This window comes from Cygnus olor, chromosome 2 (genome assembly GCF_009769625.2).
Source record: "Cygnus olor isolate bCygOlo1 chromosome 2, bCygOlo1.pri.v2, whole genome shotgun sequence".
Taxonomy (NCBI): Eukaryota; Metazoa; Chordata; class Aves; order Anseriformes; family Anatidae; genus Cygnus; species Cygnus olor.
In genome coordinates this window covers 97,600,166-97,628,046 of record NC_049170.1, presented here as the reverse complement: position 1 = coordinate 97,628,046, position 27,881 = coordinate 97,600,166, and the positions used below count along the sequence as shown (strand labels likewise).

The 27,881-nt window shown below is 48.2% G+C and overlaps 1 protein-coding gene across 3 annotated transcripts in view; it reads right to left on the bottom strand.

Moving 5' to 3' along the window:
- The window catches only part of RIPOR2 (RHO family interacting cell polarization regulator 2), a 62,005-nt gene extending 35,824 nt beyond the window's left edge, over positions 1-26,181 (bottom strand). For 2 of the 3 annotated variants that reach the window (XM_040549456.1, XM_040549455.1), the window contains exon 1: positions 25,981-26,179. In XM_040549456.1, the coding sequence (XP_040405390.1) occupies positions 25,981-26,041 (61 nt within the window). In that variant the 5' untranslated portion in view covers positions 26,042-26,179. Of the gene's footprint in view, positions 1-25,980 lie in introns of all 3 variants that reach the window. The other variant, XM_040549454.1, reaches the window with a different exon arrangement.
- Between the last annotated feature and the right edge of the window lie 1,700 nt (positions 26,182-27,881).

The window sequence follows — 27,881 nt, the reverse complement described above, 5'->3', positions numbered from 1 at the left end:
ATTTATTTTCCTGCCTATTAAACCATTCATAGGCCTCTGTGCTGGCAGCAGTAGTTCAAATAAACAAACCTACCTCTGAATTTAATAATAGGGCTGTTTGCTGATTATATGCATATATGTAGTCACTAGGGAAATTTCAGTAAGGCTCATCCCACAAGGACTTACTCAGATCTGTTGCTGAACTGACCAGTGTCCCTACAGATGCACACCCCTAAGGGGATTTTGGGGATGCTCCAACCAAGTGACTAAGTATCTCAGTCCATCTTCAGTAGTTATCTGATATAATCCTACCATCTTCTAGATACAACATGCATTTTTCTCTCAATATTAAAGCATACTGTACATCTCAAATGGTATTAAAAGCTTTTGAGATCTGAGACTTCTGCCTCAGCAGTGAACCCAACAGGTACACTTGCATTTTAAAATCTATGTAGTTGATGAACCACTGATATTTCATTTTTTAAAAATCACCAGTCTGCTTACTAGCTAATATAAACATGCACTGTGTATAAGCACAATTAGTGTAATTAGTATTGCCCGTGCTAAGTGTGTGGCAGCTGAATGATTAGCCCATCAGCAGTGTCAAGGGATAAGGTGAAATTGTATCAGTATTTTTCTCTGCCTGACTCACTGACAGTGTGCAGCAGGGAATGGCAGATGATTGATGATGTCTCTGTCCTCGGGGAAATAAAAGCCCCATCTCTCCTTTCAGTCGGAACAGCTGAGCCTGAGCTAATGAGAGGAGAAGGGACTGCAGAGCCCATCACTTCCACAGGACTGCCCCTTTTAGTCACCCTCTGAATGGACTTGCACCTCCAGTAATGCCAAAATATCTGATAAACAGTGTGAACTTCCAACTAAGAGAAGTGAAATTCAGTGAGAATCATGTTTGCTAAATCTAGACTGACTTTTGTTTGGACCCTTTTTGCTTGCTTTTTCCCCACGACTGACCTAGAGACCACCATACGATGAGGGAAGTTGTTTTTACTTCACATGTGCTAGCAAACATAGCAATAAGAACACGAGTGGTGGTGGTGCCCGTGATTGCTCCTGCTCTCTCCTTGTAGCATCTACAATTTCAGCTCTGGGCCTAGGGTTTGCTGTAGGGTGTTAGGAAGCTGCAGATGAGGGTTAGGTGCTCAGAGGCTTCGGGGATGCTTTTGGATTGTGTATAATCCTTGATTAAATGGGAATGTGAGAGTGGATTCAAGGGCTGAAGCGATCCTTGATAATCCTTTGCTCCTATCTGATTTTTTTTTTTTTTTTGTGCGGCACACATTTCAAGGCCCACTCTGAATCTAAGAAGATGCAATCCCCATAGTGAGATGTTTTGTCTGCCGTTCCCTGTGCTGATCTGCAGTCTGCACACTGATGATAATTGCTTAGGGTAAGGTAAGATGAGGGGGTCCACTAAACCTTTCTCAGCAGAAGCCAATTGACTCAGTTTTGCATGCTAGGAACCTCTCTTGTCTGAAAACCTGGCAATGGGGTATGTCTAACAAATGAACCGGAAACTTGTTGAATAATGAAAGGAAAGAATATGTTCACCTCTCCTCTCTGTCAAGGATTATGTTCTGATAATCAGACTAGCTGGCCAATTTACAAAGGTGAAAACACTTTATTGCAATAAAATCCCATTTAGAAGTGAGCACCTCCAAAAATCCAACATGGGAAGAAACCGATTATACCCTAGAAGTCATGTCCTCTCAGTGAGCCAATTCTTTCTGCTTTGCATGAATAAACCCAAAGAGCACAATTCAGTTCTAAACTCAGTCTTGGTGCAATTCTAAGTTCATTCAGCGTGCACTCAGCTCGTGCTGCTTGCATTTGTAGCCTAAAATCTATTATTTTTCAACATCAATTTTCCAACCTCTTCCTTCAGAGTTTGTTGAATTACCTTGGCAATACGCGGCCAGCATGGCCAGTAGCCCAAACAGCCACCTGGAATTTATGGTTTCCATGCTCCTTAGACTCCTAGAAGGCATAGAGGTATGCATCTTGGATGACGATTTAGACATTCTTGTGGATGATTTTTTAATATAAAAAGTTGAGAGTAATAGATGGGTAAGAGCACCCAAAAGCATTATAAAAGCTTTCACAAGAAAATTAACTCTCTCACAAGTGTTTTAACATTTTTAGGATGAACACTGCTGTGCATTGGTGCATAGGCTCCTAATTCCTGGTGTATCAGGATCATTTCAGTGGGATGGGATCTCCTGGAAGCATCTGTAGAAGGGTGTCTTCTATTGATCATTGGGTTACAGCAATTACAACTTTGATGGCACTTTTTATGCTCCCAGCAACTGGGCTGCTACTTCTTGTGCAGGGTAGCATTTGCCAGAGTTGTGCAGACATCTGAGCTCCATCTGAAGAACTATTCTGGGTTGCCAGAACAAAATCACGTGCATTCGTTCCATCAAAGTCCAAGACTATGAGATATTCCTAAATAGCAGCATATGGCTACACTGACAAGCACACTTCCCAAGCCTACATCAGCCGGTGAAAGGCCAGCAGATCTGTGAGCTTCAAACGTTAATTATAGCACACAGACAAAGAGCCACGTGGGCTTATCAGCATGGCTGCAGAGAGCAGTACTGCACAGAGAAGGAGCTATAGCTGAGATGGCTCCTTCTCCTTCCAGCAGGAGATTTGGGAACACCTGGGTCATGCTTCGGTGGGCATCAAAGTGGTTGATAGCCTCTTATTCTTGCCCCAGCAGAAGCAGGCAAGCTTCTGCCCCACCTCATGCAGCAGCAGCTCTTAGTTTAAACCAGCACAGCCCGAGGTGGGTCTCCTGCCCCCCATGGACATCCAAGCTTCGCCTCTTGCGCCGCTGACCCACCAGCGGGATCTCCCTGAAGGCGTGTGCTCACTTCTCGCCAACAGCTTTGTTTGCAGTGGTATGTTCTTACATTAGATGTATTTTAATACCTTCGGTTTGGGTGGATTCAGTTTTTATAACACTCAAAGAAGTGCTTGTGTGTCCTTCCTAGCCCTGCTTAAGCCGTAGCTGAGAGATCTGCTTGATCATGCAGAAAATCCTATGAGCAAGCACAAGGCGCCATTACCTATTTCTAATAAACACAAATGTTAGCTTTGGGTACTTTGGGTTTAGCTTTTGGTTTTTAGCTTTTGTATCAAATAATATATTTTCCAAAACTTGATACTAATAGCAAGACTTGTACTTATTTTTTCATTTCCATAAGAACATTTTTTATGCTGTATGTAAGGATATTTTCAACTGAAATGCCGCAGTATTTGCTAGCTCATCACTAGACACCCTGAGTAGAAACACAAGTTGTCTACCATCTGGAATAGCTCGTGCTGTTTGTTTTGCTCCTCCCACCCAAACTGGATGAAGTGCATAAACCAAAAAGCAGTAATAATCGTAATAAGAAGAAAGCTAACAATCCAGGTCACCGGCAGAATGGCAAAGGAATCTGTGCCTGTATATACATGGGGAGCTCATGCTTGGTGTTCTTATTGCAATGTAACTCCATAAATTCAGTACACATCAGTCTTTTATACCAGTACAGTGCCAAATTCAACGTGGGGACTTTTAACTTGCTTTTTTATTATTACAGGAAAATCCTGCCTTTGACTCTAACTCTCATGGCCTCGCTAGCATGCAAATAATGACTGATGGTGGTGGAGGCAAAAGCAGCGCGCTGTCTTGCTCCATTAGGAGCCTGTTCGTAGCTGCTCCCTCTCCAGAGCTCCTGGCACGTGGAGTCACAAGCTGCCCTTTCCTCTGCTTAACCCCCCCTCTGAGAAACACCTACAGCACTGTTCCTTAACCTTGGTTTAGCACACACTGAAAACATAAGGAGAGGGAAATGCAAATGAGCTATTTCACTGTAATAAACCCAAGGAAAATAAGTTTGAGACTAAATGGCTCCCACACATGACAGATGGGTTCACGGTGGCTGACCTCATTTTTTCAGTTCCAACATTTGTTTTGCACAGGCAGCTGGAGCAACTGTGAGCATGAAATACACCCAGGGCCACCCTTAATGCCATTCTCTTACGGCAGTCTGAGTACAGAGCAATCATATTCAATTGGTATTATTGTAGATCAGCGAAACTCGCTTTGTAATAGCATATAAGAGTGTAACTGAGAGATCAGAGTCTGGCTGTCTAATTAGATCTCATGTTCATTCATTTTAAGCTAACCCTGGTGTGCAAAATGATCTTTGATTAGAAGTCAACTCCAATTCTACTCATCATTGATTATTGTTTTTGTCAATTAAAGAATTAATTAAAAGCAAAGCCCCCCACCATTCAACTGCCAGAAAATAACATAAAGAAAAGCTTTTCTGAAAACCAGCTGAGAATGAGCATCTTGTGCTTGAAATCCACCTTTCACTGCATTTGCAACAGTGGTTCGGTGCGAGTGACCCGTGCCTGTAGTGAATCATACCAGCCGTCATTTTGGCAGCACAGTGTGGGGTACATCTGCAAGGCTTTGGGTTACGGTGTTATCTATCCCTGTATCAGGAGATAAACTAAAAGGGGCGATCTTGTGAGAAGTAGTAAAACCAGGAGGATGCAAAACGGGCTGCAGGGATTACTTCGTCTAGCAGCAACCTGGCTACTTCACCACCTCTTCCACCCTAAGCAGAGAGCCACTGCACAGTTGACCGTATGTATCGGATGGAATTGCAGTTTCTCAGCAGAGCTCACAACAAGTGATAAATCTGCCCTGCACTTTTGCCATCATTAACAGTAGGAGTTAGTGAGTTAGCAGCCCTAGGTGACTGTGAGTGCTGCTGTCCTTTACAGGTCTAACATTTGGGTGAGCCCATGGGTAAGGTCTGAAAGCAACTGGGCGAAGCCAGCCCTTATGTAAATACATGCAACTCCAGTGGGAGTCTTTGGCCAAAATACATGATCATCAAGCAGCGTCCCAAAGTTATATGTCAAGTGTAAGCAGTGGAGTGGACTGACTTCCTCAGACCCTGTAAGCAGTGAACATAAAAACCTTCCCACTGTCAGGAGAGAAAAGCAATGACCCAGCCGTGTTTAGTATAAAAGCATCCTTAAGAGTGCTGCTTTCTTTTACTGCTTTGCACCAGTACTTCTTCTGTTTACAACCCTCATTTTGTGCAGACAGCAGCAGCACAGGCAAGGACAGCAAGCTGAGGCCACCTCTGTGCATGTGCAAGAAAGTAAATGCATCAAGCTCTGTGTAGGACAGTCTAGGTATCCAGTGGGCTGCTCTAGAGATTATTAGTTTTGCTCCAGCCAGGACAGGCAAACCATTGCCATACTCAGTATCCACTCCAGGTACGCTCTAATATAAGCATGAGTGAGATAAATTAAACAAGTGAGACAGGATTTTCGCCCCTGAAAGTAAAACATCACTGTTGTCAAATCCTTTCAGGCGCTAATGAGATACAAACACTTTGCTGCTCCTCTTTAAATACATGGGATTAGGAAGACTTAAAATGCTTTGGACGTTTACATGTTAGTTCTGATTCAAGGAGTGTTTTAATGGCACACTGCCCATTAATATATTGTTGAAGATGCCTCCCTCCGTGTTTTAGGGCAGAACGTTGTCCTTAAAGCCGGACATTCTTGTCCCAGGTATGAGTACTGCAGCAATATATTTCTTTAATATTTTGAACACTTCACAAGTGTGTCCATTTCAAAAGCACTGCCGTAAAAGTCCCGTGCTACTTCATTTATACTTGGCTGTGGCATACGGCTGAAGCTCTCTTTTAGTGCACCCCGCAGTTGAACACTGTCCATACGCTATCAAGAGAGGCTGTGTGCTCTGATGTAACTCTTGTTTCTTGGCTTCAGCTCATCTGCATTTACAACTCGAACCTTACATTAGACAAGAGCTGTCATATATAACTTTGATTTTTTTTATTTAAAGTTGTGGCGGAGGTTATTGTTCTTCTGACTGCAATGTTTTGAACTTTAAAAGCTCTAAAAGGTATAGGAGACAACAGCACTTATCTAATAGCACCCAATAGCCTCAAATTCCCCCAAACCACCACCATATTCTCTAGCTGGCAACGTCAAAGGAGCTGTGAAAAGCCGATGAAAAAGATCTGATGTAGGAAAAAGTGCTAAGGGGAGCTTGTGCAAGGTAAAGGTTCCCTGTTGGGAAAGCTTATGTTAAAGACGCTGGTACTGGAGAAGGAATCTGCCAACTAACTGGACAACCAATGGGTCTGTTCAGCAGGAATGGAAATGGACTGCAGGAAGGCAGAGGAAGCCCAGCTCCATGTCACCATGCATCTGTGGCACGTTTAGCCCACCACAACAAGGAGCTGGAGAGCTTTATAGACATGCCTGCATTTACAGGAACTATTTGAAGCAGATATTGACAATTTAATGGAAAAGTGATCTCCTTGCTCCCAGGGTCCTGAAAGCACATTTAATTTCTGTTTTGGAGGACGGGGCAGTGCAATGCCTTGGGTACAGGCTGGTCCGTGCCTGGTGCCATTAGTGCTGGCAAACAATCCTGAACAGACGTAGTTTACTGCTACTGATGTAGCCAATATAAACCTGATGAGACTCTTAAGTGTACTCCAAATAGAGCTAGTCAAGTTAAATTGGTAAATTTAATCTGCAGTGAACATTAAAAAAGAGAAATCTTGAGTTTCAAATGCCACACACTCCAGCCATGCTATAAGATTAGTTACCATTTAAGACTTTTTAGATACAGAGACGTTAAAGATAAACCAAGGCTAGATGAAACAGATCTGACAGCATTTATTATTGCTGAACTACAAGGTAATTATTTCGTGTAGCTTTTCATTGCATAAATTAAGGCTGCACGGATCTCAGAACAGGCCTGTTTTTTCCCTATTTTGCCATTTAAAGAAGAAACCCACTGGGGCCATTGAGGGCTAATGAAAATGTTATAGGAAAAGCACTGCACTTTGTCCTCCTCTGTCCTCCTACTCTTTCCTCATTTCATCCCCCGTTGGAGTTTCTGCATTTTCCAATTCACATAACAGTAATAATGGGCTGTCATTCTGGGCACAGGAAAATGAGGATACAATGATTTTTCTCCCATCTCTTGTTTCCTCTGAGGGAAAACTCTGTTGTCCTTTTTCCAATGGAAGCAATCGTCTTTCCTAGCTGGTGCCAGGATGCTGGCCATGCCAGAGGGAAGCCCATGTTTCCTTCACAAAATACATGCTTTGCAAGGCACTCTGCTCTGCAGAGATGGCAGCCTTCGCCTTCACCGCACCCTCCTCATCTGTGAGGGTGGATGCTGCAGCACGGGCAGGAGCGGTGCACCACCATTGTTCAGCAAGGATCTGCTTTTTCTCCATGCTTCCCTGGCTCTACCCTTAAAAAGACACCAGGGAGCTTCTGCTTGAAGCACAGGGCTTGGAAATGAAATATATGGCATGCACTACAAGTCCTGCTCCTGCATGCATGGAAACCAGGCTGTGTATGAAACAAGGCTGGGGAGAGGAAGGCAGCATCACCCCCAGATTGCAAAGACAGCGAAGCCCTGGTATATGCAGGCAAAATTTTAAGCTGCTTATCCTGCAGCCTCGGCAACAGCTGAAGTCTTACCATTTTTAATATGGGCTCGGTTTGGTTTTGTGTAGCACAGATGACTTAGTGAGCATTTCCAGCTCTTGGTTTTATTAATCTAAACATCTAATAAGCCAAGCAGTCACCTCTGTTTACTTTGGCAGATGTCTATTCTTATTAAAAAGGCCAGGTGTACATCTAAATAGATGTGGTCTGCAAGTGTTACATTGAATTCAGGAACATGTCTCACGCATCAAAGAGCACCTCACAGCCAACTGCTTCCTAGCCCATGATCAGCTCTGTGCAAAAACCCAAGTCCTTCTTTGAGCTAATAAATGGTACATTGCAGACATACTGAACGAGACGAGGAGAGAGCACTCATTCATGCAGGACTTGACACGTTATGCACTTAATTGAGCAGCAGCAGTGTTTTCCACAGCACCATCGCCCACAACCATGCCTGTACATTTGGGGAAGCGCAAAGGGTGGCTGTTTGTACCATAATCCAATGATGCTCACAGTGATGAGCAGAGAAGGAGGTGTCCCTGTACCCTGGAAGATTCCCTGGCCAAAGGCTGCTTGCTGGGACGTTATTGCACAAAGGTGTAACACATGCCCTCCTTCTTGTTTTAAAACTAAATGTTCTTAACTTAAATACTTAAATTGAGGACGTCAAGTTACTTAGTTACAGGAAAGGTATTTTCCCTCTTGCATACAATTAGAAAATGCCCACCAGACTACCACATTTTTCCCGTTTTGCTTCAGTCTTCTAGCAGGTGTGCAATAAATTTGACAAAGGGGAGAGACGCCTCACCGAGGGACAGACCAAGTGGTTTTGGCTGCTCACCTGTTGAAGTATGAGCCTTCCACGGGCATTTGCAGGTGCTTATTTGCCTATCTCCAACAGATTTCACTGCAAATGGGTTCCTTCCTTGGGTCAGCTTGAGCAGAAGGGTTTAAATAGGAATAAATAGGGTTGGTCTAGCCTGACCTTTTGTGGACATGAATACACACAGACATGAAAACACAGAAAAGCTAAAACCAGAACCTCAGTGATGACTGGATAGATTTTCTCTGCTGCAGCTCCTCAAGCTTTTTTTGAGTTGATGGATGGCTTGAGGTTTTCCCATCAGTGATATTTTTAGGACAAGATCAAGTCTGACAAATCTCTGGGTGCTGCAGCTAAGTATATACGTAAATTTTTTGAATCGCGAAACAGGAGTGCCTTGGAGAAGCGATTATTTGAAATCGATCTGGTGCTGCTGAAGGTCTACCAGCAGGCTGCCTGGCCCGGGGAGATCTAGCAGCAGTGGCTAACGGGGCTGCTTGAGGGCTGGTGGAGCAGTAAGGAGGTGTCTGGCTCTGCCAGGCAAGGTCAGCTCTCTTGAGGCATCAGGGACCATAGTGCTCCCGATGCTTTGAAAGGGCTGGCAGATTAAATGTATTATTGTGGCTACTTCATGGGCTGCGCTGGTTCCAGGGAACTGTCAGCTTCGATTTGTGCCTCCCACTGAAGAGAAGAAAGATGCTAAGATACTTCTGCACTAATCCATCATTTCTTTTGTGCTGGTTGGGGGGTAAAAATTAGAGGGTACCCTTGTAACATAAAAACACAGCAGAAAAAGGCAACTTTAAAGAGAAAAAAAAAACACAACAGATAGTTCCTGTGTCACGCTCAGAGGACTTGCTTCTTACAAAGGCCACCGGGCGCAGAGCTTGCATACAAAGACTAAGGTGAGGTCTGTGCTTGTGGCTGCCAAAAAGCAAATGCAGAGTGCCAGGGGACCTGCTCTTCTCTGCACCTTGCAGTGAGCGGGGCAGCACATCCTGGGACCTGCTTTTTGATCACGGCTGGGCTACAGCCTGGTCCTGGGTGCCTGGGCCATGTCAGGAAGGGGGGGGGGTCCTTTTTGTTCCCAACAGCAGCAGCCCCAGCAGCAAAGACACTTAAAAGCTACAGCTGGAGAGCCCATACTCTCAGGGAACTGAATGCAACCCCCTGGACACAGCCCTGGGCTGTGATAAAAGTGTGGCAGTAAGATGGGAGCAGCACCAGGCACTGCGAGGAGCAAACACACAAAGCCCCTGCTTGGACCCCACTGCTCCCCGGGGTGCAGCCAGCCCTCCCTCGGGCCACGGCCTGTGCAAAAGGAGCTGGTGAGTTCTCTTGCTCATCATTTCCAAAATCTCTTACCGAGAAAACACTTGAACAAGCCAACACACCCCCTTGGAAAAGCAGCAAGCAATGGAAGTTGAAAGGGCAAAACCAGTGACCTCTGAGCTCCTGCGAGGTGGGAAGATAATCAGATTTCTTAGCGTTGTGTTAATAGAGCCATCCAGGAACCACATAGCCCGAAAGCGATGTGACAGGCCCCCATCTGAGATTAATTCAGGTCCTGGTCCTCTCTGACAAGCAGTGTGTGTGTGCAGGCACTGCTCTGCTCCCCACTTTGCCCTCCTCCCCACCTTCCTCGTCTCCCTGCAGCCGAAGCTCTGTGCTGCAGGCATGAACCGTCCACCTCCCCCTAGCTCGGCTGCGGGAAAACACCCCAGCGAGTGGGTTGTCCACGAGCTGCTTGTCCCTGCCACACATATAGAAAGGGAAAAAAAATAGAAAAGACGGAGCAGCCATCCCTTTTTTGGCAAAAGCAACCGCTGCCTTCCGCCTTCGCTCTCACTCCTTCCCAGCGGGGAAGCAGGGCAGCCTCCCCCTGGCACCTTTCCCCGGGGTGGGTGCTGTCGGGGGGTTACCTTCCTCCTCGCTGGGGTTTAAAAGCATCAAGGAGCAGAAGGCAGCTCCGCGTGGCTCTGGGGCCATGCTTTGTGCAGCTCGTACCCCCAGCGTTTGCTCTGTGATAAAATAAAATAGGGTTGAATGGAGTGGTCAAGGGCCTTGAGACTGCAAGGAAGTAGAGCAGCCTGGTCACTGAAGGATGCTGGGGATCCCCCCCGCACAAATCAGACTTCTCCCATAACGCATTCCCAACCATTTGAGAAATATTAATTCTATTAAAACCCCCAAAATGTAACCGTGCTGTTATTTTAGAGAGGAGTGTAGAGACACAGAAAAGCTAATTGCTCCGTTCCTTGAGCAGGAACCTGGAAATAAATGCAACCTGTTGCTCCTTGGAAAGGAAACCAAAGCACACAAGCAAACAAAACACCCGCACCCTACCAAGGAAGCGCTGCTGGATGTCAACATTTAAACCAGCATCGGGTTATGGATGTGGGATTTTTAAAGTCCACAACACTGTGCTTGCCTGCACCAACGGGCAGCACAGACACCATCTTAAGAGACTGTCCTAGGATTTAGTTACCGGCCAAGAAAATGCTGAATTTATGGGAGAAAGATGCGCTTGGTGCCTTCAGATGGCTCACGCTGTCTGATACCTGCCCTCCCGTACTTACTGAAGTGTTGGGGCTGGCGTGGAGCAATCTGTCGTGCGTGCCCGGTAGGGTTACAAAGCAGGGCTGCTCGCTCGTCCCAGCGGACGCCGCTCTCCAAAAAACCTGCTCACGTCGCGGGGACCAGCGCAGAGAATATCCCACAGGAGGCTGGGCAGCGAGCACAGGAACCTCTCCAGGAAAGACACCTTCCTCTCACCCCTTCTTCCTTGAGCTCCCCGTTTGGGTCTGCTCCCTCTTTTTTTTTTTTGTTTATTCTGAAGGAGAGCGACGCTTGCGAAACCTAATTAGCCACGGCGGGATATGAAGATAACGTTCCTGCACGGGAGCCTTCCTTGCCCGGGGCTCCAGCTGCGTGACAGCAGCTGAAACACGGTAATAATTAGGAGGAGCCGGGCAGAGCGCGCGGCCGGATTAATTAATGAACACAGAAATCAGGCTGGAAACACACTGAGCTCGTAGCAGAGGGGTGTGCGAAAGGGCGCGGAGGCAGGGTGGCCACACACACACACCCCAGCACACGCACAGCTTCCAGAATGGTTTTTTTGAAACTTTGAATGAGGGACAGCAAGCCAGCAACAGGAAGACCTGGCGTGGGATTAGGATGACCTTTGGCAGCCAGGGCACTCAGAGGTAAACCGAAGAGCAATGCCAGCGTGCAAGATGTTTGCATCAGTCCTTGGGTACGAGCCAGGGATCGAACGGAGAACTTAAGAGGGTCTGAGCTCGCCTCAAACCGGCAATACCATAAAAGCTCACTGGAAACAGAAAGACGGGACCCAAGGAAACGCTGAGACTCGGGGAGAGGGGGTGGGAAGACGGCTGAGCACTTCCACGAAAACATTGAACAGCTCCCCCAGGCAGCTTTCCCTACCCCTTCACCAACACCCCCCAGCCGAGATTTTCCCATTCCCAGCCCCAAAGCGACCACGACGGAGCCAGCAGAAGCCCGACCTCCCTCCTCCAAATCCCGACGCCTCTCTCCTGGCAGCAGGGCTCAGCTGAACCACCTCGGGGGCCGGCAGCTCCGCACCCCTCCCTCCCCCCGGTGCCCCCCGGTGCCCCCAGGTACCTGCTGCTGTCGGCGGGGCTGCCGCGGCTCACAGCCCGCCCCGGGACATCGCTCGCCCACCGCCGCAGCCCCGGGCTCCGCGGCCACAGCGCCGCCCCATCCCCGGCGATAATAAAATAATATTCAATATTTTTTAAAATTATTATTAATTTTTTTTTTTTTTTTTAAGAGGATGGGGAGCAGCCTCTCCCCGCTCCCACTGCCCCGCCGCTCTGGCAGCCAGCGCAGCCGCTGCCGGCTTTTCCTTGCGGAGCTGCGGGAGGAGGAGGAGGAGGAGGAGGAGGAGGAGGAGGAGGAGGAGGAAGGGGAGGCGGAGGCGCTGCGCGGCCGTGGCCCGCCCCCGCGGGTGGTGCGGGGTCCCGCGGGCGCCCCCCGGCTCGTCCCGGTGCCGCCGCCTTTGGCTTTGCAGTTTTTTTGGGGGGGACAATCAGCTCCCTGTGGATCCGGGCCATGTATTTTTGGCTTTTCCTGGTTTTATTATTATTATTATCATTAATTCATTATTATTAATTTTTATTATTAATTTACTATTATCAATTTATTATCATTTCTATTATCGATTTATTATTATTATTATTACTATTACTATTGCTATTACTATTACTATTATTATTAGTTTTCAGTCGGTTTGAGCAAGAGGAGAGGGGCAGGGAGCGGCTGCCCCAGGTCTCTGCCCCCATCCATAGGATGGTCGCTGGCCCCTCCGCTGCCTTCAGTAACCTGTATGCAAGCAGACCCTACACCAGGGTACATTGAGGGCTGCAAACAGCAGTGAAAGGTGAATATAGAGAATCGTAGGATCATAAAGGTTGGAAAAGACCTCCAAGATCATCTGGTCCAACCATCACCCTAACACCAAAGTCATCCACTAAACCAGGTCCAAGAGGAAGGAGCACACCAACAGATGGGACTAAAATTTCTTCCTCTGAGCCCTCCCTCCTGCATCACATTGAGAAAGAAAAAAAGGCAGAAATGCTGCATTTTCCCAGAGACTGTAGGGAAAAGGAAATTTTGTTCAATTTCAGTCTTCCATCCAAAATACACAGTCCTAGTTACTATAAACGCATCTCTCTGTAGAGGTAAGGATCCTGAACATATTTATTGCTGGCCTTAGGACTTCACCCTTTCCCTTCCACAGCTTTTTTTTTTTTTTTTTTTTGTATGAGGCTTTACTCCAGACATCACCCAACAGAAGTACCAAACACCCATAGCTTATTTTTTTTTACTATTTTTGTATATGTTTATATGGGTTTTTATATATGTTTATATATATATATATTTATATGCGATCTGCTGTCCCTCTTCCAACACTTCAAGCTGCTGCAGAGTCCTTCACTAAGCTCCCCCTTGTGTCTCTGAAACAACTGAAAGTGCTTCTTTTGGGAACCCCTGGCAAGGCTGTGGGTTTGGTAAATCGACACAGTTTGGGAGGTGGCACTACTGGTACTCTCCCTGTACGCCCCTGTCTTTCCCCATTTGGGTCAGATTCGCCCTTTCAAATGCAAATGTTGTCGACGGAGCACACAGACCTGCCACACACAGGATGATACTGTACAGAGAAGTTTGTGAAATGACAACAAAGAATTTGGGTTTCACAAAGCATTGTTCTTGGAGGGGGAAAAAAAAAAAGCAGCTCACTGAATAAAAAATCCGAGCTGCCAATTCCAGCTGACCTATAATCTTAAGTAATTTTCAGCAGTAATAATGAACATGTGGTATTTATATTGTATGCCGAATATAAACAGCACCCTGTAGCCCTCAGAAGCAGAAATGAGAGAAAACCACTCCAGACTCAGCAAAAGCATAAAAATCATAAATGGGTGCTCTTCGCAGGGGCGTGCGGACCTCTGGGACCTGCAGGCTCTTTCCAAAGCTTCTGAGCTCGGCAGTGGTCCTGGGGGTGACATTTCCAGAGGCACAGAGGTGCTGTTGTAGGTCTGTGGGTACATTTTTAGGGTCATCTGTGGTGTGCCTCTGCCTGAACCAGCTCTGCCCCTGCTTCGCGTGTTTCTCACGAGACGTGAGCAGGGGGGGCAAGGCGGAGAAGTTGCTTTCTGGAAAAAGGCAGCTGCACGCTTCGGGCTGTGGAATGTCAGGGGAAGAGGAGAGGGAATATTTGTGGCAATGCTGAAAGCTATAAATGTCTCATCATGCATACTTAATATGCTTTTGAGTCCATTTCAGCCTTTTAGGGGGTGGCAGCTCTCAGTGTGGAAGTCTGGTTAATTTGTTAAAGGTTTCCAGTGCCGTCTGCTAATTGCAGCATCTTACTGCAACCTTGAGCCTTCTACAGTGGTTCCTGGCAATTCCCCTGTGTGCCCCATGTTGCAAACTCCCTCTGGCCCTGTCAGTCGTATCGGAAGATAAGAAGGTTTTTGGAACCTAAGGTTGCAGACGCAAACGCCTCCTTCATTTGCAGCCTCCTCTTTCAAGGAAATGTTCTCAATCCTATGCAAATACATGTACTGGGGATGTATGAGCTGTTTCTCTTGGTTTCTCAATAGAGTTTTGCATAGCAAACACGGAAATCTTATTCACTCCTCTCTTCACCCTCACCCCTACATATGCATTCCCACTTCCCTGCTCCCAGGGCTGTTGCTTGTCAAAGCTGCTAGGAGGCTGAGGAGGTTTAAGGATGTTCTAGATAAAATCTTTGCCCCACATAGCCCTTCTGAACACGCATTCATCCTGACATCCTGACACGCTTTTGAAAGGATCGGGTCAGTCATCCCACGTGTGTCTTGTTTTGCTAATTCAGTGGAAAATGCCAGAGAGCTCTGCCTTGCTCCATCGTTAGGCAGGAACCGAAGTTGGCATTGTGTCGTGGCTCTGATCATGCTCTGCTCCGATAAATTATTCACCGGGTTGCAGTGTAATCTGCTGTTGTGTTAAAAACAGGTCAGCATGGATGTCCCCAGTGCAATTTCTAAGTGACAACAGCAAAGCTGATTCTGACTTTGTCTCCAGAAAACACAGTGACCTCTCCAAAACAGCAATTGTCAGTTGTCGTGTACTTTATCCTCTGCCAGCTCCCAAGCACCTTTACAAGCACCAGTTCCCAGCGACGTCAGCCCACGTTATGCTTGAGAGATCTAAGCCTGAGTTCTTAAATTACCTGCTGGGCTTTACGGGAGCACTTTGCTTTCTATTAGTCTTTGCTCCCAGGCCAAAGAGCAAATCAGGATTTCCAAGGAAGAGATTAGGGCATACCTAAATGCTGTGCTCCTCCCAGACACCTGGAAGGCTTCTTGCAAGGTCTGAGCAGGATTTTCTGGCTGATACACATCACTGAATCACAGAATCACAGAATGGTTTGGGTTGGCAGGAACCTTAAAGCCCACCCAGTTCCAACCCCCTGCCGTGTGCAGGGACACCTCCCACCAGACCAGGTTGCCCAAAGCCCCATCCAGCCTGGCCTTGAACACCTCCAGGGATGGGGCATCCACAGCTTCTCTGGGCAGCCTGTGCCAGTGCCTCACCACCCTCTGAGTGAAGAGCTTCTTCCTTATAGCTAACCTAAGCCTACCCTCTTTTAGTTTAAAGCCATTACTCCTTGTCCTATCCCTACACCCCCTGACACAGACTCCCTCCCCAGCTGTCCTGTAGGCCCCTGTAGGTACTGGCCCCGTTATGTTACACACCACTCTGAGTGGGGAATGTAGTGACAAATACTTCAGTTTTGCCATCATCCCGATTCAGCAGAACAGCAAGACCAAAGCAATGGCTTTCGGCTCCACTGCAGTTGTCCTCTAGAGAAACCTGGAAAGAAGGAGGTCTGAGGGAAAGTCCCTTACCCCCATAAAGTACTCAGAGGGAAGACCTTGTGAGGACCTTGGAGAGAGTGTGGGGCATCGCTGCCCATTCCCTGGTGTGCCACAAGGACATATGCCTGTTGTGCAGATACAAAGGCTCAGCCTAGTCCTGTGTGATTTCAGACACCTGAAAGCGGGGGCTGGTGGCAGCAGACCATGCAGGGGGCAATTTGCATGGACGCCTCTCGTTAGCGTGTTCGGATCAGCAAATATGCTGGAGGAAGTGGCCACCAGACAGTGGCTTGGAGCTTTGGTTTTCTGATGCAGATTAGGCCCCCCTGGCCTTTAAGGCAGACTATTTGTGCATGTTTTTTTCATGAGCAAAAAACTGGGCAATCTGTCATAAGCAACCTGGGCAAGGCTGACCCTACACCAGCCCACGATCACTTTTCCCAGCTCAACATCCTGTGTTGCCACAGCTCTCCTGCTCTCTGCACCTCACCCTGCCCGTCCTGCTCCTTGGGTTGACTCCGTTCCTGTATTTCTACCTTCTCTGCCAGATGAGCCCGCTCAGTGATCTGACTTGTGCTCACCACCGCCCCATAGCTAACTCTGCTTGCTCTCCTTCTAGAAGCTTTTGATACCCACTTGTTTTTCACCGCTTGCACCCTGTAACCACTGTGCAACCATTTCCCCCCTCCTACTTCCCATCACTGTGTTGCTGCCCCACCCTCAAGTTCCTCATTTTGCTTTCTTCTTTGTGTCGCTTTTGCAAAACTTTCCACCTGCAGCTCTCAGGGTGATTTATGGGAAAGTCAAGTCACTCGAGCTGGTGTTCTGGAGTGGCTCAGGGACAGATTCAACCTCCTGGGGCCTCTGGCCAGGTGCTCGGCACCGCTGGATCTTTGGGAGTGACTGCAGCGTGTGTAACACAGTGGGTGTACTACACAGGGTGTATTTCCACAGGGTAGTCAGGGCACACCTGGAACACCAAGGAAAAGCAAGATATGGATGCAGAGGGAGAGGGCTAGGGACAGAAAGGGGAGTCTTCATCACACCCTGCTGCACTTGTGGTGGTCTGAGGCAGCTGCATCCACCAGCACCTGAAGACAGCAAGTTCCATTCAGAAGGCATGTTCACAAGCACACACCCTACTTGCCCTCACATATGTTAACTTAGGGGATCAGGAGCCACTAATGTTACTATTTCACCCCCCAGAACTCTGCCCCTTCAAAATCAGCCCCGGTGGGCTCCAGCCCCTTCCCAGAGCAGGTTTTTCGTGGCGAGGATCTCCTCGCAAGTGGCCTGGAGGCAGCAGCACGTTCCTGCTTCTCGGCCTGCTCAGCAACCGGGCCCAGCGGAGCCGCTCTCCCTGCCTGCGGGTGGCACCTCTGTTACTGCAGCTCTGCCCTCCCGTCTGTCCCCTCCTTGGGTTCGAAACACGTCCCTTGTTTCCTAATTAAGGTGTGAGAGGAACTGTTGGGACATTGTTTTGCTTTCCTGGACAGCTGGAAGTCAGCAATGCAATGCCATGATCAAAGCCGTGGCGGTGATCAGAGACCTAAAGCGGCAGGTATGGTGCTGTATGAGGCTTTTTGGGAGTGCAAGCTGCCAGCTGTGCTGCTGGCATTGAGCTGGTTTGAAGCCATGTTCAGGGACACCTCCCACCAGACCAGGCTGCCCAAAGCCCCATCCAGCCTGGCCTTGAACACCTCCAGGGATGGGGCATCCACAGCTTCTCTGGGCAACCTCGGCCAGTGCCTAACAAAGCATAGTTATAACATGGAGTGAGGCACTGTGGGACATGTTAGCACCCACTGAAGGTATCCTCGGTCAGGACTATGGTCTGCCTTGCTGTGCCCTCCAGCAGCAGCACAGAGACAGCCTCTGCCTTCTTCCTGCTCGGCTTGTCCCACAGGTCATGGCAAGAAGGCAAAGAAACAGCAGGGATGAAGAGCATGATCTGGAGAAGATGATGGTCAGGTAGGAGAAAGATGCAAAGGCTGGGGTGGAGGGGAAGGAGCCAGACAATTACATGCCCTGTGGGAAGGCTACATTGGTGGCCATCTGGATTCCTGCCAGCTCCTCACATGACAGTTTTTGCAGCAGAAACCCAAGAAGAGTCCTCTGGGATAAGGCTCCGAGCAATTTCCATCCTCTGTAAAACCACAGTTGCCCTGAAATCTCTTCCAGACTGACGGCAGTATGGTGACTGCAGCGCAAGTCTCCATAACCCCACTGCCTCCGAGACACCCCCACGGCCCCCTTTTCCTCATCGGCGCATATTTCTGCAGCATAAATATAGCAGATACAAAACAAGTGCAGCGCACATGAAATGCCATTCGGGGGAGCGCGCTGAACACGCTGCCTGTGTCATGCAAGGAGCCCGAAGAGCATCTGCCAAATATTTGGGCTGAGATTCCAGAGCAGAGGGGGGTCCTCAGCAGTGACCGAGCCCTCAGGACAGCACGGTGTACGTCTTTTTTGGGGGGATGCAGGTTGCCTGCTGGTCCAGCCTGCCCTTCATGCGAGGGTGTTTAACCACGTGCAGGACTCGCTTCCTCCGGGGAAGGTGAAGGGCAGCTTCTCGTGCCACTGGGGCTGCGAGGGGAAATGAATTAAAAAGAAATCACAAATGATATGTGCTGTAAAGCAAAGAAATAGTGCTGCCTTGGGGGCGCGGCCTGGCGCTGCAGCAGAGGTTACATGATACCAGTGAAACGAGGCCAGTTTTGGAGCATCTGACCCTGGGTACTATTTTTGGTGCAGTGATTTTTGGAAGCGATTAACGACAGCAGCTTGGCACTAATCAGTGGCTGGTGTTGCTGATTAAGCTAACTCTTCCTTGGCTCGTGGCCGGCATCAGGAATAGAAAGGGCAGGAAGCTCCACAGAGCGGCAGGAGAGGCAGAGCAGCTCAGGACCTTCTAAACTGCCCATTTTTCCATGTGAAAATAAATAATAATAATTTAAAAAAGGCTATAGCCATCCAGCTCCAGAGCTGTGCTCCACAGTGCTGGAGGGCTCTGCTTCTCCTGTGGCTTCATTTATCTTTGGCAATATTTTTAAATGGATTCTTTTCGATGTTTCCACCCCTCTCTTAACAAAAAAGAGCCTCACTTTTTAAATGTGTGAGCGCATTGCCAGTGTGGCACTCCTCGCATATGTTTGCCGTGGGATCTCAGAGATGCTATCTAGCTTCAAATCTATCTACATCTCTAAATTCTTTCTGCGAGATGCCAATGGGAAGGAAATGTGCCGGCACAGTGTGAGCAGTGCGCGTTATGGCCCAATCCACCAGTCCCACCAATCCACCAAAGCTCCCCAAACCATCCCATTTATAAACAAGGCAGCTTCTCCAGATGCTACCACAGAAGTCAATGATTCCTTAGAGGGGGCGGGCTGTGCTCTCTCTGCTCTGTACATCATCACCACTAAGAAACTGTGATGTTTGAGGCAGAAAAAAAAAAATCTCATTTGCTCTGTGCTACCTCTGTTAGCACCATAACATTAGCTGGGTCCTCTCAGGTCTTTTTCTTTTTTCTCCTCAAGTGAGGAAGTCTAGTATGTGGAGTTCTGAAACTCGCAGGGAGCTCTCAATCTCATTCTACAGAGTCACAGCAAGCGTGCTAAAATAACTGCAGTGCCTTGTTGGTCACATCCACGCTGCCAGCAGAGCTATTCCACCGCCCCGAGCTAGCACGGGGTGAGAAGGATGCGAATAAAACTCCCTTTTCTCCATGGAGTCTGTGTGCTGAGTGATGCTGACATGATGAAATGGGAGGTGTTGCAAGAGCTCGTGTGCAATGCTGCACACACCTCTGGCTTTTGGGGAAGTTTTGGGTTTGGCTTCCCAGGGCGGTCATTTCATCGAGGGTCCTGGGTCAAGGAGGGGGCTTGAGTATTTTCAGCGTCTTTCCTTCTCTGTGGGGTGGATCATTATTAATTATATGTGGGCGCTTCCTCATTTTTTGTCTTTCCATCTTTTTACTAGCTGTTTAAGCTCCAGGCATCATTTCCAAGCTCTGGGTCCCCGAACTTTCCAATTTCCAGGCTCCTTGCATTTAAACCAGAGTGAGCCAATGCCATCCCCCTTTCCTATCTGTAAGTTATGCAGCATTAAACCTGTTGTGCTGAGCATTTCCTAGCGGGTTTGCCTCACCTGCTACCCTATTATCATTTCTCTGCTCTTAGATGGCAGGTCTGAGCTTTGGAAATGTTGCTTGAAATTCTGCAGGGCCTGACAACACCCCTACCATCGAGAAACCAGCCCACCGTTGGCCTTGTGGTGCCTCGGCGGCCTTGCCAAGCACCTGGCTGCTCCGTCCTGCCCCTTTAATTCACGTCCTGGTGCTGTTTTCTCTCGTTTTTACTCACAGCCTTCAACCCTGCACTTCCTGAGCGGGTTGCTCTGTGTGTCATGCCCCCTGCGCAGCAGCCACAAACCTTTGTTTTCAGCACACACATGGGCGGAAGGCTGCTTCACCGGCAGTGAGCTGTGCCCTGCATCGTTAATAGGGTGGCGTTGTTTGTGCCATCAGCCTGCTCCGGGTACACATCGATTTTGTGACTTTAATAGGGGGACTGGACGAGAAAACCGAACCGAACTGAACCGAACCGAACCAAACCGAACCGAACCGAACCGAACCAAACCAAACCAAACCAAACCACCACCACCAACAACAACAACAAAACAAACAAAAAAACTTGTATTTCATGGAGCTTTGTAAGGAAACTATCTAAAAATGTGAATAAAATTATGGAAAGGAAGGGAGTTTTGCTTCAAACTTTGATGAGGCACTGGTTTGGAAAGCCTAGAAGGTCACCTGAGCACCACTGTCTGTGGCCTCTTTCTGGCTTGTAAGTACCTTCCTTTTTTTTTCTGAGGGCTGGTTAAATGCCGCTTGTTTATTATTTGACCTGTTTTTTTCCCTTGCTGTTGTTATTAATAGTGATCCAGAAATATTGCCGACAAATGCAAACCAAACAAGTTGCCATCCAGACACAGAGAAAGGGGGAAAAAAAAAAAAAAAAAAGATCAAAGACCTTTAATTAAAAAATAGGGAGACAACAAAGCAGAAAGTGCCCCTGATTTCAATTATTTTTTAATTTCAGGCCTGAAGGACTCAATCATCCCTGCTACGACGCCCTGTTAAAAATAGGACTCCAGCTGCCCTGGGACAGCTGGAAGCAGGGCGGGCTGGTGTGGGGATGTCCGGGGTGGGGACAGGCATCCCACACCACCTCCTCGCACCAGAAAAGCTCAAACCCGCCTGCACAGCTCTCTGCCTGCCCGAGGAGCAAAGCCCCGAGTAGCAGCTGTGCGAAGCAGGTGAGTATAAACCGGAACAGGCGGAGCTGTGCCATGGTGCATGGCCTCCTTTCGGCACTGCCCTCCAAGTGGGTCTGTCTGTGTTCCTGGAGAAACATCCTCAAACCTGAGTTTATAGGCCATGGATCGTATATTTTATAGGATCGTATTAAAATCTATCTAGTTCAAGCCAACACCGTTGCCTTGGTGATGAAGAGTGGGGACTTTTCCTTCCCCTGCGCTTCAGTGAGCGTGCCGCACGCCTTTTCCATCACCAGGCACATGAGATGAGCTGAAAGGACAGGTAGGGGTGGAGGTGGGCTGCAGGACAAGGATCCCTGCTCTCACAGTGACGAGGGGAACACCCAAGACTTCATCCTCATTTTTCCCTAATATCAGCAGCTATGCCACAATAAACCAGGAGGTGCATGTAGCTGTGAACAGTAGCTACATTTCATATCAGCTAAGCCTCAAAGCTGATCCCAAACCCTCACCTAAAACTCTTCTCTCTCCTGAAAAGGGCAGGCAGGCTTTAGTGGGATGAGGAGATGTGAGGAAAGGTAAGGGTGGAACAGCTGCATAAAAATATCTGTAACAAACCACAGACTAATTTCTATCTGTCCTCTGCATTTCCATGTTAAATACGTTGATCATTGCTAACAAAATGCCTGGACCCATTGCTTGCAGTGCTGAGCTGAGAACTTGCAAACTCTGCATGGATGTCTCTGCACTGATCCATGAGCTCTGGCTGTGCCAAGCCCCCTGCCCTAGTCCCATGGTGTCATGCCTCCCATGCTCCCATGCTTGAATCAGCATGGTGATGAAGGCCATAAAAGATGTGAAACGTATCACTGCCTGTACTTTCAAGAGGCCAAAACATTTTTTTTCTCTGAACTTTTGCATAATACAGCTGTGAGCTGCTGCACAATGGCCAAGCTGCAGACAAGAGGTAGTTGTGCTCCACTGAACCTAAGCAGAGTTTTTTGCAACGTCTCCATAGACCCTTTGAGGGAGGTAGCACTATGTAAGTGCAAGGGTGTTATTAGAAAACAAGAAAATTAATTAGCAGGTTTTCTTTGTGGATGAGCATTTTTGAGCTTTGAATAGCTATTGCAGGAAGTCAACCTGATTTTTTTGGGAAGGTATGGTGTATGCTGTACTCAGTAACACCCAGCCCTGTGCCTTGGGATTTCAATGTACAGTAAGGAAAAACAATGCTATGGGAGCATAAGCAGACAAAAATAGTGAAATTATTGATAATGCCACAGATAATACTGACGTTTTCTACAAATGTTTTTGTATGCATGTTGGAAAATACCAGTGCAAGCTAACAGTCCATATCAATGTGAAAATACTTTTTTTCCCTTACCTTTCCCAAAGGAGGATTTTAAATGATAGCTTTGAAGAGAATTATCCAAGGAGCTCTCTGTTGATTTCAAAAACCACTTGAAATACCACAGGATTTCCAGAGAACTATGAGTTAATGCTCTGTCAGTAATGGTGTGGCAGCCTGGCAGTGGTCCTGGCCTCCTCACGGAACAGCTGATGTGGGAGTCATATAAGCAAAATTAAAGGAGATGGAATACAACCCGTGGCACTCATTAGGGTTTTATAGAAAATAATTATGTTGATACTAAACTTGGACTTCTGTGAGAAATAAGACTTGGTACTGCATGACAGCTTGACTAAGAAACTTGAAGTGGGGTAGATCAATTTTGGGCATGCTGCATGGGTTAAAAACAGGTATGAGTGACAGAAGTAACCCAGCTGAGGAGTCATCAAGGATGACTAGGTTTAGTGAGGACCTGCATGGATTGGTTCTGTCCCTATGGGGTTTAACTCTATGCCCATGACCTGAAAGGGAACTTTATGTTGTGACTGACTGAATATGTAGATGGCCCAATGTCTGGGTTGGTAACTGGGAGAAAACACTACTGAGAGAGTGAGCTGATTCATCTGGTCTTAGTATGGGCCTATCTGGGAATGAAGGATATAGGCCATGACTATGGGATAGTGTTAACCATGTTCTGAGAAATTTTGATGCTGAAAGACTTGAGGATTATGGAGGAAAATCTGATGAGGAGGATCCCCTCATGTGATGCCGGGACCCAAAGCGACTCAAGAATTCCTTGTACCTATTAAATGATCCTTGAAGCAGCCCTGATTTTATGTGTGTATATATATATATATATACACAGATATATACATTAAGAACAGATCATGTAACTTCTGGATTTGTCACTGGTGTAGCAGTCTTGGAGAAGCCTGCTCCATGCTGGTGTCCACCAAGGGGATGGTTCCAAGTACATCCCTGAAAATGCTTAAAGGACTAAAACTCACACTTTATGAATAAACAGTCATCGACGGCAGTCCGTTTGACAAAGGGCAAGAGTGGTGTGATCACAGCCTGTGGGTAGTTATTAGGCACACACCTACAGCAAGAGCAAGTTCTTTGCTCTCCTGGACAAGAGGGCAACAAACTCCAAAACCAAGACAAATTAACACCAGAAGTAAGATGCAGCAGTTTTTAACTGTGACAGTAGCTAACCATCGGGACAACTTAAAAAGGTGCATGGGTGCCACCACCCATTTCCAAATCATGCAAGATGTGAAAAAAAAAAAAAAAAAGCCCACACCCTTAAAGCTATGTTCTGAAAGTCCAAGCTGGGCACCTGAGAAGTGGCTCCATCTGGCCTGAAAACCCACAGCCAGGTCTTGGCGGGTGTGTACGTCTCTGCAGCTTGAAGTTTCAGGTGTCACAGCTTCGCATTCCCTCCGAGGCACCAGGGAAGGCGCACCCAGGCCCCAGCACTACCAGATTTAGCAAGGTTCTGACAGAAATAGATTTCTTGTATAGTTACACAATGACATGGGTTTAATTTCCCGTCTCAACCTAAGCACGCTTAAGAGCACTGGCACTGGCACAGCACCCTGCAGGATTAATATGTTGAGGGGAACGTGGATGCTGAGATGTGCTTCTCCTCCCCCTAGCTGGGGGGATGAACATCTTACCCTGGGTAAGAAGAGCAGGTCCACCCCCAGCACGGGTGCATCTGCATGGTCTCAAGAGCTCAGCTGAAGCACTACAGGGGCCAGCAGAGGATCCACACAGGATTTTGGCAGGCTGGAAGAGGTTCCCATGTCTGCTACTGCCCATTTTTCCCCACCCTGCCCTGTAACCAAAGCAGGCATCGCTCCTCCCCGCACCGATCCCACCCAGCCCAGGGGAGCGAGCTGGGCTGTCCAGGGTCAGCAGTGCTCCAGAAATAACAGCCAAAAACGTAACGTTGGCCTGCTGAACTGTTCAGGAGAATGGAGAGAGGCTGAAGGGAAGGCAAGCGCCGTGCCTTGTTAATCTAGGGCTTCCAGCTGGCAAGTGTGGGAGCCAGCACTCTGGCCGGGGGAGAAGCTGGGCTGAATTTGTCCTCAGCTGCATGCAGGTGGGTGGAAGAGGCAGACACCAGCTTGTAGGCTCACAGGGTGAGTCAGGTTGGAAGGGACCTCGGAGGTCATCATGTCCAACCTCCTGCTGCAAGCAGGGTCATGGAGAGGTTCCAAAAAATGTCCCTGCCTTTGAAAAGCCAGACTCCTCTATTACTGGGTCAGCCCTGCCAGAAACATGCTAGCTGAGAGGCTGGAACAGATTTCTTGGGTGCTGTATCTTTCCCATTAGATAACACAACATATATGTCAAATGACCTGCACACATCTCTCTCCTTACCTCCTACATTTCTGATGAAGAGCATAGACTACAGGTTGCAGAAACAGCAACGAAGCCTAAATCCCACGTGCAAATGCCTACGTCGAACGGGAGCAGGCGGCGGGCTATCATGAGAGACAGCTTCCACCTGCGTGGGGGCAAGCTGCAGGGAAAGCAGCTTTCAGTGCAAGTTGGTTTGCCTGGTGGTGTCAGCTCCTCCCTGGCCTGTTGGGATTTTTGCCTGAATGCAAATGCTCTGACCTCTCCTTTCTGCAAATCCGTTGCCCTTCTGAGCCAGGACTGTGTCACAGGGTGAGGAGCGGGGTCATATACACGTGAGAAATGTATTTGAACACAGACAGTACTTCACTGAGGCTGCTTTCTTTTCTGCACTGATGTCTTTCACTGAGGCTCAGATAACTCGATTTGGCACCATTCACAGCTAAGTTTTCCATACCAACCGCAGCCGAGCTTTGTTTAAATGAGGTTTGCTGAAGCTGTGCTGTGAGCGAGTTTAAAGGTTCACAGTCTCTGGAGCCGATCCAGGCGGCTCTTTGTGCCTTCAGCTCCCTTGGAAACTGCCAGGGGCTGGGGGAAGATTTACATGAGCGGGCTGTCCCCCAGCCTCTGCTTGAGTGCAGAGGGGGGCAGCAAGCAACGGCAGAAATTACACATTGTGGGCTAGATCCTTCTCCTCCGGACTGCCTTATCTCACTGTCTTTGCTATTGTGGTGTAGTAGTGCTCGAAACACGTGTACACGGCAGCACAGGCTGCAGGCAGTGAGCAATCGAGCAGAAGCAGTTGTGGGGATGAGAAACCCTGCCCTGCGTTGTGGTGGCTGGAGAGGAGGAGGCTAATTTTGCTCAGAGGATTTAGGTAGGCAGGCACCTTTAGCCCCAACTGCTTTAAGGACAGCTGCACCTGTGGCGCTGAGTGCCAAGCGTGCTGCTTTGCAGCTGCCGTAGCAAACATACTTGGTGGCCCCCCAGCTTTCTTCTTCTGCAGTCAGCTCCTCGCTGGGGAAGCAAGCTGCTGAACAATGTGGAAGTTGTTGTTATTGTATCTGGCGTGCCTTTGTTCTCCATTCTCTCAGGGGAAGAAAAGAAAGCCTGGTCAACCTGCCACTTTGGAGCCCACAGAGAACTTCAGGTTTACCATGAAATACCACCAATGCTAGAAAACTGTCCCTAGCCTGCACAGGAGAAGGATTAGTTGAATAAAAGATGATTTTTACCTTCTCCAAAGGCATCATCTTCTTCTCTGGGTGCAGTCGGGTCTTCTTGGGCGTGCTGCATTGCGGCGAGGATGCAGCTCGGGGCAGCAGCCAGAGCTGAGTGCCTGAACCAGCCCCTACACTACTGAGAGACTGTTTCCTTTCACCAGTTTCCTAAATGTTGTGGTTGTAACAGCTTCCGCATCTGCCCCAATGAAAACAGGCTCATTCATACAAGTAACGCTCCTCGTTGTAACCCACAGCCCCTGAGGTGGGGCATCCTCCTTACTGCTGTGAGGGAGAGGAGAGGAGGGGAGAGGAGAGGAGGTGAGGGGAGGGGAGGGGAGAGGAGAGGAGAGGAGAGGAGAGGAGAGGAGAGGAGAGGAGAGGAGAGGAGAGGAGAGGAGAGGAGAGGAGAGGAGAGGAGAGGAGAGGAGAGGAGAGGAGAGGAGAGGAGAGGAGAGGAGAGGAAATCCCATAGTTAGGCTTTCCTGATTCACTTTCTTTGGAGCTTTACCAAGCCTAAAGACCTTTCTGATGATCAGGTGAATGATATAAAAACACCTGGAGCAAAACCTGCCTTCTGTCAGTAATAGGCACATTATTTGGACATCTCTGTCATTGCTGATTCTGCACCACACCAGCCCTCTCAATGGCTGTGTTTTCTGAATTGTATAAAGCAGGTTGACTCTCTCCCACTGGGTCTCTCAGTTTATAAGAGGACCATGCCCACAAACTAACTTACTCTAACCTTACACAAAAATACATTCGATATTCAGGTAATGCCTGAACCTTGGATAGTCCTGCTGGCTCCATGGGGCTGCTCACATGTTATTCATGTGCATGTGAATGCACATACAGGTGTGGAGCCTAAAACTGGTAGCCTGTAACATCTCTGCTATCAGCATAACTCAGTGGACTGAGCTTTGATTACCCTGTCTCGTAATTGCATATGTCACCACACCCCTGAAAGTGAGATTCCCAGCACAGCGGTGGTGGTCGCTGCAGCTTCCAGTAGATGAGTCACAACCAGATATGAGATCATCCCTAATTAATCTAGGTTTTTTTATTATTTATTTATTTTTTAAAGCTCTACCGCTGGGTTTCTGCAGGGCTGAAAACAGAGACAGCTGGCCAGTGAGTGGGAGAGAAGACTTGGCTTTGGCCCTGCTGGACAGGCTTGGGGAAAACACTTCTCACTAAACTTCCTCCCTCACTCTCTTTTCTGTCCAGTCTATCCACAGCAATTTCTTCAGGTGGGGACCATCTCTGATGAGGTCTGGTGGCTGCAGCTTATCGTGCTCCAGGGGAGCATCCCTCTGCCTCAGTGAGGCTCTTCGGCCTCTTGAGTGGTGGGAAGTAAATGAAGAAAGGGGTAAAAAGAGAGAGGCACCACTATGGGATGCTGAGAGGAAACAGAGCAGGAGAACAGATCTGTAAGAGAGAGGAGAGAGATGTCACAACAGGAGTAAAGAGATGGAGAAATGAGAGCAGAGAATAAGCACTGATCTGGAGGGGGAGGATGGCACCACTCTGGGTGTCCCCAGAGCACACACGGGGACAGAGGTGGAAGTGCTGAGCTTGCAGGGGTGGTGGGAGCCAGCCGTGAGAAGGCTGCTGGGGGTAAGGGAAAGGAGAAGTGCAGAAGGAAGGGCAGCCACAGGATGTACCTTGCATTAAAGCACTTCCTGGCAAGAGCTGCTCCTGGCAATGTGTGGCCACTTCCCTATCATTTCCTTGAAACAGCAGGAGGTGGATGGGAGAAACCTCCAGCCCTGTAAAGATATAGGGTGTCATGGAGCACATCAGCCTCTGAGGACTAGGGAGGGCCAGAAGAGGCTTTGCTGATCTTAATGAGTTTTTCCAGGCTCGATTCAAGTAAGTCTTAAGGTGAGCGATGCTGCACATACAGGTGCAAAGCA